This window comes from Atta colombica, unplaced genomic scaffold (assembly GCF_001594045.1).
Source record: "Atta colombica isolate Treedump-2 unplaced genomic scaffold, Acol1.0 scaffold163, whole genome shotgun sequence".
NCBI classification, from domain to species: domain Eukaryota; kingdom Metazoa; phylum Arthropoda; class Insecta; order Hymenoptera; family Formicidae; genus Atta; species Atta colombica.
In genome coordinates this window covers 987,585-998,513 of record NW_017259254.1, presented here as the reverse complement: position 1 = coordinate 998,513, position 10,929 = coordinate 987,585, and the positions used below count along the sequence as shown (strand labels likewise).

Sequence of the window (10,929 nt, the reverse complement as noted above, 5' to 3'; positions counted from 1 at the left end):
TATATATATATATAAAGAAAAAAAGTCGCGAACAAGAGGGTGCGTAACATCGCGAGACACGAGATCAAGTGAATGTCGTGATCACGACGAACGATGTGTGCGCACTCTTACTCTCACCGAGATTAAAATCGATCAACAAATTAGGTAAGGTAATTAGCGCTTCCGCGGTTCGCGACATCCTATCGTCACCGAAGTTCGTAAACCTTCGTCGTGATTATCCTACACTGAGAAAAAAAGAAATTGTTTGAATGGGCGAAATTATCTTACCTCAAATAAATTATAGATCAACAAATTACATGACTAATATAACAAGCTAGTCGATTACGTTTGTATATTACGTTAATTGCGTAGATAAATTTTAGACATGATATTACTGTACAAGGGGGAGCTATTTTTTTGTCCGAACAATTTTTTTCTCAGTGCAATGTTTTATTTCAATTTTCTCTTCAATTCGTTATAGGATATGTTCATTATTGAATAATTGATCAATAGACGTTCACTGAATACATGTTTACTTTACGTGATGGGCTTTCTGTGATAAACTATTACCTAAATTTCAAAGTAAGAAATTAACCAAAAAAAATCGCTGAATATTTACATTATAACTAGCGTGACTATTATTTTTATTATTTTATTTCGTAGATTATGTTATAATTAATTATTTATTTATATGCGACTGATAAAAACTTTGTAAGTCAAAATTAATTTCGCGATTTTTTAATGTTTTTAAGATTTAATACATTAAATTATAGTAGTTAAATTCAATACATTAAATTCAATAGTTAAATTTAATATATTAAATTCAATTAATATTATTTTACATCTAGTGTTTTAGCTCATCTTTAAGCATTTTCTTATCTAAATTTTTATTTAAAAAAAAAATTAACCAAAACGGTCGATTATTCTCACTTTTCAACTGTAAACAGTTAGTTTCAGACAGTTTCTTACGGCTTAAAACTTAAAACTTAGGTAATAAAAATTATTATAGAAAGCTCTTTAAAGTAAAGCGATTACATTTTTTCCGGAAGAAAAAACATAATATTATTAATTATCATATGGGGAATATTTTTTTCTTAGAAAATGAATGGGTTGACATAATTGAAAATAGCACAAAACGTTCCATCAAATTAATAATTAATACGATGTTATTAAAAAATGAATGTTGATTTTATCTGAGCATCGCATTTGTGCTATTAATCCAAGGCTGTTACATACTTACCTCGATTTTAGTGTGATAGATCAAAGTAATCATTCACTAGAACTTTTTCATTTCCTTACAAAGTCAGTTCATCTCTTCTATCTTTCGTTATAAATTCCAAATTATTTTCACGCGTAAAATCCAATGAAACATCAAATATTTGAGAGAAATCATATCTCGAAAGATCTGTGTGACGATAACTTTATTTTCACTCAACGAAAGAAAGAAAGAGATCGAGCTGAAGCGATATGCCTAAGCGGTCATTCAATGGTGCATTTACCTCGCTGATGATTTGCATTTCAGTTATTACACGATATCAGCGGGATATCACAAAGTCGTTTGGAGCCCGCGACTTTTCCCCGGCGAACCGCGATCGCGCCACGATAAATGTTGCATGAAATGAATATTAAGAGTCCGTGTAAAGCCGTCGCCGCACGAGAAGGATCGCGGACCACATCGAGCGCCCTTTCATTCTTTCTTCGTCATCGAAGTGTAACTTGAGGACTCGTGTCGGGCGTCGAATTTCGTGGCAAACAATATCGATCGTTTGAGTATCAAACTGGTGCAATCGGGCGATAGCTCTCAGCGATAAAGCAAGGGAAGGGGAAATTGGCAGAAGAGTATATATTTACAACGATGAATGAGAAAAAAAATGAACGAGGAAGAATTGGGACGAATCAAAGGATATAATTTATTATTATCCGACAAGAAAATAATCTTGTGAGAATAAATATGAAATCGACATCGCGCAGAGAGATTTTCTACGAAAATAATTTGGTATCTTTCTTCTCACGTTTCTCATCGAGAATCTCGAGATCGATCACGTATGGGTAAATAGAGACATTTGTCGACCTGGTCGCGTCCTCGAAGAACACTCTGGGCATTTTACACTTTATCCTGAAGATTTAAGGGCTACTAGGAAGCAAAGTAATGTGCGATCACAACTGCATCATGTCCCGCGTGCGGCGGGGTTTAAGCGATATAACAAGAAAGGGAAAAAAAACGAAAAAAAAAACGGAGAATACTGTAAAACAAAAAAAAAATATTTCGTACGGAACAAAATGCACAAAACGAGTTGTACCTTCTTTTCTCGCAGAAATCGAAAGACCTATCTAACCGAAAGTCTTCATGAAACGCGCAGAAAGCACACACGAGAGAGAAATATATATTATTATATGAATATATATGAGATATAAAAAAATTGCTAGTATACCTTGCAGTTATGCGAATGTTGCATTGTCTAACTGTTTGTTCCATACAGATCCAGATGTATTATTGTATCCGATGGAGTATTATATATCAAAATATATATAATATATATCTATATATATTACGATCCTCCCGTGGGACATACAGAGTTTTTCCGCTTTTCCCAATTTTTCCAGTAAGTAAAATAATTTTAAATCATAATTTTAATTTCATATGTTTTAAATCTTTTAATTTATCTTAATTATATTCTTTTTCAATCTAACTCGAGCAATCTGTAGCACACCATTTGCTACATTAGTGCAACAGAAAAAAAGAATTTATTCTTATAAAAATAAGAAAATTTTATGCCTTTGTCTATATTTTTTATTGTTGTTTAAATTGCAAATAACTAAATTGAAATGAATTAAGTCTGTGCATTAATGTCTATTTCAATGTAAATTAATTTTAATTTCGGTTTAATTTATAGGGATGAACTTTAAACTCTGATTAATATAATAAATGATTAATTCAATTGCCACAAATGTTTATAGCAAAATTTTTAGATATATTTAAAATATGTTATCCGATTATTATAGCTTTTCATGAATATAAACTAGAAGAAATTCAGAAGATTCAAATTTTGTTAAATCCAAAAAATTATATATAATATTCTGTTTAAAAAAAAATGATATCTTCTTAACAAAAGTATTGTAAAAAATATTACTTAATAAATTAATAATTAATTAAATTAATTGAAAACTAATCAGTTTATCATCAGAGGGTAAACCAGGGAAAATAAAAAAAATCATTCCTTGATTTCCACCATTTTGTAATCTTAGCGTCATCTACAGGCAAAATGTAGAACTAGCCATTTTCTTAAGTTTTCTCTGCAGATAACCTGTGTATCTTGAACAAAAGAGAGAAAATATATTTTTTTAATAATTTTTTACAATGATGATACATTTGTTTTACATTAAATGCAGAAAATGTAATAAAAGCCGAATAAGATAAGCTGCAAACATTTCAATCTAGCCTTCTTTTTCCGTGTTATGCCATTGGTATGAGGAGCACAAGAATGTTCTATCATTGTGTGGCGCGCGTCTACCAGTGCCAGCTGTCAGCGTCTGCCGGATCAAGCCACAAACAGATCGAAAGGTTATATCGACGATCAGGTATAACATCACATAAGTAAGTGTATTGATACTTTCAGTAAAAATTTCGCTCGGTTTAGACTTTAGATATTCGTGAGATGGGATAAAATATTTTTTGAAAACTCGAAGCTTCATTAGATTCTATCTTCGGAGTAAATGCCTTGGAGTTAACCTATTGTTTAATTGGGCGCGAATAATTCTATTGTGTGTAATTAAATATACGACGTTAAAATGAAGCATTATTTCCTATAAAAACTGGATATACTGAACGATAATTCCGTTTACTCCGATTACATTGGACATAAACTTAATTGTTTTTGTGTAGGTTATGTTATGAATTTTCTTAATTCTTATCTATCCGGACATTTGTTTAAATTTAAAATATATTTATCTTCCAATGTGGAAATACCTTTAGTATGTAAAACAAGTGCGAAAACTTGAAATCGCTAAGATTACGATATAGAAGATCGATCATATTTTTTACCTTATTTAAATCTTATTTACGTTTTCATCGCAAACTCAGAATCCAGAGAGGTTCTCTCAAAATTTTTTCTAAACATCTATCAATTAAATGCCTTATTTAACTCATAATTGAAATATATAGATTCTGATAATCCTGGGATATTTTCCTAATTTTTAAACAATTTTTAAAACAGCGTTGATATGAAATAATTTTGTTTCACAATTTTATTATTTACAGTTTTATTCTATATTTATACAGGCTAATTATTGTATAATATGCCAATTTAAGTATTATAATTTTTTATATAGTTGAAAATTTCAAAACTTTCTGAAATTAATAACAACAAATTTTTATGAATTCTGAGGACTCGTGTTTCTTTAAAATAAAAAATATGCATTTCCATTATGAATTAAATACTTTTTGCTAAGTAAACGAACTTTTTATTTATAGTACAAATGCCAAGCGTTAAAGATGAATCAGAAGGTGAAGGGGAAGAGATGTCCCATGACAGTAACGAAAGTAACCAGAGTTCTGGGTCATGTGACAGTAGTCCAGAACATACTGATAGCGATGATTCATCAGAAATGGACGAAGACGAATGTGAAAGGAGACGCAATGAATGTATGGACAATTTGTTGGATTTGGAAAGACAATTTACCCTACTCAAGGAACAGTAAGTAATATACACATATTATATATTTAGCTTTTTTATATATTATACTCTGATAACATTTTTTTTATTAAAGGAATTTTATTAAAGGAACATTAAAGGAATAATATTTTTTAAAGGAATACATATGAATATGTGTTTTAACAAATATCATTTATTTTAGATTATATCGAGAAAGAATTACACAAGTGGACACAAAGCTCGGTGAAGTTCGTGTTGGAAAATCTGAGGAATATCTAATACCACTGGAGCGACTGAAGGAAAATATGAAAACGAAAACAGAAGTGGCTGGAATATTAAAGCAATACAGATTACAAAATATCCAGAATAAATTTCTAGCAGAAGAATTGGCCGCTTTTCAAAATTTTGAAAGTGAGAAAGGCTTAGTCTGGGATTGTATTCATAACGATCTACAAGAAAAGATTCGTCGTTTAGAGGAAGATAGGAATAACGTAGATATACATGCGGATTTATGGCTTAATACAACCGGTAGAAGACGTAGGAATCATTCAGAGAGAAGACGAGCAGTTTCTGTCGCAGGTCCTTATATCGTTTATATGCTCAACGACGCGGATATATTGGAAGATTGGGCATTAATAAAAAAAAGTCTAGGTAGTCGGAAAGCGGAAATAATGTAAATTATGTTTTGAATACTTTGAAGAACTGTTGAAAATAGTTTCCTTACATTATGCGCCCATCTTTGATATGAACAGGAATTTCGTCCAACCGGAAATGTTCTAAAATTAGATCAACAACTGACATCTATTAAGTATCTGTGCCTTGATAAAAAGTAAGAGTAATTATTTATTAATCTAAATAATTACCGAATTAAAATATCCTATTCGCCGAGTCGTACTTCTGTGGTACATTAGTGCAGGAAAATTATTTACACTTGTGTCATCGGAAGAAACAAATTCATAATTTTGAAAAAAACGGGTATTGTCTACATTAGTTTCAATTAATACGAAAATTTACATCATAAGCCAAACAATTATATTAATTCAAATAACTGGTTTTTATATTCGATATATGGACATTATCTTCTCCTTATTTATTTTCATTTATTTCAAAAGTCTCTATTTCTGCAATTCTATTATCATATTTACTTTATATTTTTCCATCTCCCTAATATCTTAAAGAAATAAGAGAAGCATAAACTCTTTATTCTTTCTACTTTCTTTTATATTTAAATGGATATCTGTGCTTCTTTTATCATCTTCTTAATGAACTAAAATATTCGATGTCTCCAAATCGTTGCAATTGAAAAATGATTTCATAATTTTCGTTTACGATCTAGTCGGAAAAAATTTTTATTCTAATATTCCGTGCTTGGAACAAATAACCGTGACATGTAATGTCATAACAAAATCTTATCCATATTGTAATGTATTAGAATTTTGTTTAAGCGTGCTTTGTTTACTCAAAGCGAATGTAAAGAAGAATTATATAAATATATTTTATTATTATATACTGTTTAAATATATCTCATTATTTTAGTTCGAAATAGATGATTTAGAAATATAGTAAAATTTTTGTGTGACATTATTATTAGTAGTGTAACACAATGACTGAGAAAAAGATTCATGCGAAAGAATTATTGTATTATAAATAAAGTGCATTTTAATTTTTTACAGTAGTATATCCAGCAAATTATGTGTTAACATCGTTTCCAGCAATTCTAACAGTTTTACATTAATACAATGTGAAATTGATTTAGTCCTAAACTCCTGTCAATGGAACCTGTAATAATAACAACAAAAATCAAGCAGCTATACGGAGTTCTATAATTTTATTTTGGTACATTCATTTGTTCTAATTTTTGTTAATATGCCATTTCAAAATTAGAGTAATGAAACAGCTTCTTTTAGTGTAACATTCGGCAAAGTTTCATCCAGCTCAATAATATGAAATTTCAACATAATTTTTGAATCTGCATCCCGACGTAGATGTGATTAAGTTGCAGTTGATTAAGTCGTTCGAATAATTAGGAAGAAAGAAGAGATTAAGAGGGAGAGAGGAGGGTAATTTTAAATGTAATTTTTATTTAGGCTATGTACAACACATACGTACAATACGTGACCCTTGCTTAAAACTATGTTACGCTCGTCCGGTATGCATTTCCACTTAATTTTTAATCTTGCCCTCTCAACACAACGTGACGCGTGTAATTTCGTGTGTTGGACGCGTACGTGTCCATGCACATCTTGTGTGTATTTGTACGTGTACTTTGTATGTATGTGTGTGTATGTATATCCGTGTATATATTAAGTGTATCGTGTACGATATGTTACAAACTTTTTAGGAACATTTCTCGTGGAATGCCGCGAGCGGTAATAATAAGGTCGCAGCGAAACTACACGAAAACAATGCGCAGTCACCTGCAGCTTCATCCTCGACTTCGATATATTGATTAGACAGTTATCGAAAAATGACACCAATATAGACGATTGTTGACTGGACAGACTCCGAATATTTATTGAAAGGCGCCAGGGAGAAGTCGCGAGTCGCGCGTTATTAACCGTTTGCGCCCCGCATGTGTCCATTGCAAAATCCCTGATGTCTTCGCGGAATTATTCAATATTGAGGTAAGTGGATATTTATATGTATTTATTACGAAAAAGTTTGTAGTATATTTCTCAAAATTGAATAAAACGTTAACAGAATGATAGCTTCGCTCAATAGCTTCCTTTCCTCGTAAGAAGCTATATAAAGCGCAATTCCTATTTACGTACCTGTAAATGTGATAAGATTATAACGGAATTAATATAAGATTTTATCGAGCCGGAAGCTCGAAGTGCAAACGGTTAAAGCGACGAAAGCTCCGATTCTGCTTTTACATGGGAAAGCATCCGGACGACGAACGATCGCAATAATTAACCGGTTTGCGGCAACAGAGTGAATAATGTACGTTCGGCAACCGTCTCATCGACGATCCGATTTTCATTGCGTGAATATTCGCAAATTACGTCATTGATAATACATAGTCGTTTGGCCATTCCATGCGATATCGGGCAATCGTTCGACCTGGAATCATTCGCCTGTTGATGCAATCGGTTTGACTATTACGAGGACAACATTATTGTTACACGATACGATCTGTTAGTGATAATTACATATTTAATCCTGGATATGGATGAGACAGAGTGCGATCTCCATCTTTCTCATTAAAACTCTATTGGCTTTGTGGCTTTCGTAATTATAGGCCTGTGTGCGTTTGTCCAGGCACCGACCTCTCGATAAGATTTTTCGCACGATTTGCGGTGCAATAAAATTTACGCCTTATTTATCCAAGGTTCAAGATGCCGACACACCTCCCGACGATCGACACTCGCGAAAAATGATGAGCAAAGTCGAAATCTCGTTTTTTCGCTTAACGAATTCAATCACCTTGTAATCACGTTTTATGAGTCTGACATTATGATGTCGGAGACTTTCTTAATATGAAATCGGTACATAAGCCGTCGCACACAAATTTACATGAACTGTTTAGCAATTTAGCATAAAGTCTGTCGGACAAGTCTAAATGTCTTCCTACTAAACACAATATTAACGTTATATTGGTAACATTATATCAATGACTACATTTACATGGCATTCTTGGTCGAGTTTAATAACATCCGTACATTGTAGATATGAAAATGGCCAATTATATTCATTTCATTCTTCACAGGAATAACTATAATTGTTTCATAACTACGGATATTACTAAATCCGATTAAGAGTGCCATGTAAATGTAATCAATATTATAATTTTCTACTAAACACACGTACACAGGTACATTGTTGAATAGAAAATTTCAATACTGATGTAATGTTACTGTTATATTATGTTTAATGGATTACTAGTATTTCCACATCGCATTTCCGTAAAATTGACTTGAATCTAAAAATATAAAGGATGCTACTCGGAACGATTTTGCAAAAGTATTTAAAAATTTAGCTAGATCAGATTTGAAAATAGTTTTGTTAGTTTATCCAAATAATTATTAAGCTTTATGACAATACTGCAAAAGGTTTTAACATTCTAGCAATCAGTTTAAGCGTCCTACATAATTATTTTCAGATCTGTATCTAGCTAAATTTTTAGATACTTCAGCAAAATTTTTTTTTTTTCGTGTTAATACTTGTTCCGATGTCATCATGTATCTTCAATAATTTTTATTTTTTTTCCATTAATTTTAGTTCGTAAAACGTAAAATCATCGTTTGTGTTTTCTATATAAAAAGGTTGATTTTGTTGAAATATCTAAAAATTTAGCTAGATACCGATGTGAAAATAATTTTGTTGGACCATTACAATAATTATGTAAACGCTCAAAAAAACTTGTCGCTAGAATGTCCAAACTTTTCCAATATTGCTTGATTCCTACGTAATTATTTTAATGTTTCAATAAAATTATTTTCACATCTGTATTTAGCTATGTTTAAATGTTTAAATACTTCAACAAAATCGTTCTTTCCGTGTGATAATTTTTTTTTTTATTTTTTAAGATAATGCAATGCATCCCTATATCGATGTGCGACGGCGTCTGATCCACACAAAAGAATGAGTTTCGACGATTCGCTCGTCGCGACGAGGAAACCCTGGCGCCCCTCAAATTTCGAACGCAAAACACTGTCAGATACTATCATCCCCCTCCAATATATTCTCCCCCCCATTCTCCCTTCTTGATTATCCAAAATCGTGGTCAACATAAGCACACAAATCAATGCCTAATATCATTCACTAAGGGTATGCTTACACTTTTAAAAGGACATTGAAAAATCGCATATGCTAGAGTATCTGCCGATTACGCAATCTCTATGTATCTATATCTCTTCTCTTTTACCAATTTATGTACAGTACCGTCCTCTGCCCTCCCTCTCTCGCCAATTAACGAAGGTGTGGCACGTATCGTTGTTAGAAGATTAACGGAATGTCGCGCATGTGAACGCGTTATGTGCGGTGCGACGCGTCTCTCGAACGAAAGGAATCAGACGCGGGGAAAAGAAACGGCTACACGTAGAAAATACACGACGATCTCGCGGCAAACGAGCTCTACGTCTCTGTACACGCTATTAATTGCAGGATACTCTTCGCTGTTTACAAATCGAAAACGTAGGGTGTCTCAGACACTGCGTATTTTCTCCTGCACGCAATAAAAAAAGAAGATGATTACGCTTTCTTTAAGTGTATATCTGTGGAAACATTCAAATTCTCACACAGCCAAATTTAAATGGCTTTTTTGTTAGCACAATGCCTCTCATTAAGCACGTGTCATCATATTACGCAAGGATTGCGAATTAAAGATTAAAATTATCAATAGAGATTAGACCAGTCAGATAATTTTAATTTTATTCCATTTTGTTCTGATTGGCTGGATTTCAATCTTCATTTTTTCGTAATCTTTAATCTTCAATATGTAACGTGACATGAGTTTCAAACTAGCTTCCAAACTAGCTTAATTCAATCTTCGTTCATGATACATACTTTTTTATTTACAACCGTTTCATCAAATAATAATAACTTTTAAAGAACAGCAAAATTAAGCTGTAAAATTCAATTTAATTAAAATGTAATTTAAAAATTTAATTTAATTTAATGAAAACTTTAATTTAATGAAAATATTGTTGAAATATTTGGATGTTTTTCTTAATCTTAACTTCATTGATAGGCTTCCCTTTGATAACATTCTGTTTCAAAATTGATGTAAAAAATTTGTCTTGCAAATGTTTAGTGAGAGGATTTGCCAATCGAGAAAGGAAATACGCGATACCAGAGACAATCTGTACGTCGATCGTAATGAATCGTAAGTCGCAGAAATTACACAAAAAATTACGAAGTTCTATGTGTGCCAATTGATATTTTGCAACACGATATTTCACACGCGCGCGATAATCGCACGTTGTTGAATTTTCAGAATTCAACGTTGTTGAATTTTAGAAATTCACGTTCCGAATAAACGTTCGAGATAAACGCACAGTCCCATTATTTCGTTATCGCACACATTCTTCAACGTCGTGCTCGAACTTACATTCGGCCTGTCCAAACGACGATGAAACACGAGAACGTGATCGGATTAAGAGCTTTTCGCGCGTATATGCCTCGCGACATGTGTATGCCATTGCAAATCGAGCTTGCTTGCTGCAAGCGAGATGCGAGAATGCGTCACGAAATTAGGATGTCGACGCGGCTGCGTAAGCCGATTAGCGATAATGCAAATCGATCCACGATTCTGTTTCCCTTTCTCTCATTTCTTTTTTTTTCTTCTTTCTGCGAA

General features: G+C 32.3%; 2 protein-coding genes across 4 annotated transcripts in view; both read left to right on the top strand.

Annotated features, from left to right (window-relative positions):
* Nucleotides 1-2,537, top strand: part of LOC108686061 (neuroglobin-like) — a 74,273-nt gene extending 71,736 nt beyond the window's left edge. The window contains exon 4 of the mRNA XM_018191127.1: nt 1,502-2,537. The gene's annotated coding sequence lies outside the window, so the exon portion shown is untranslated. The remainder of the gene's footprint in view (nt 1-1,501) is intronic.
* LOC108686060 (breast cancer metastasis-suppressor 1-like protein-A) lies at nt 1,242-5,653 on the top strand. Of its 3 annotated transcripts, XM_018191124.1 has the most exons (4): nt 1,242-2,582; nt 3,419-3,558; nt 4,451-4,673; nt 4,834-5,653. In XM_018191124.1, exons 2-4 carry the CDS (start codon nt 3,447-3,449, stop codon nt 5,306-5,308), a joined length of 810 nt encoding a protein of 269 aa, XP_018046613.1. In that variant the 5' UTR covers nt 1,242-2,582; nt 3,419-3,446; the 3' UTR covers nt 5,309-5,653. The 3 variants fall into 3 exon arrangements, with proteins under 3 accessions (XP_018046613.1, XP_018046614.1, XP_018046615.1); XM_018191125.1 differs by lacking the exon at nt 1,242-2,582 and having other exon boundaries at nt 3,358-3,558; XM_018191126.1 differs by lacking the exon at nt 1,242-2,582 and having other exon boundaries at nt 3,483-3,574.
* Nucleotides 5,654-10,929: the final 5,276 nt, after the last annotated feature.

What these genes read in the sequence shown, in the direction of transcription:
- LOC108686060 (XM_018191124.1), top strand. Translation starts at nt 3,447, where the DNA reads ATGAGGAGCACAAGAATGTTCTATCATTGTGTGGCGCGCGTCTACCAG. An exon ending in AAGGTTATATCGACGATCAG is followed by an intron (nt 3,559 to 4,450) that starts GTATAACATCAC and finishes TTTTATTTATAG; the next exon opens with TACAAATGCCAAGCGTTAAA. An exon ending in TTTACCCTACTCAAGGAACA is followed by an intron (nt 4,674 to 4,833) that starts GTAAGTAATATA and finishes CATTTATTTTAG; the next exon opens with ATTATATCGAGAAAGAATTA.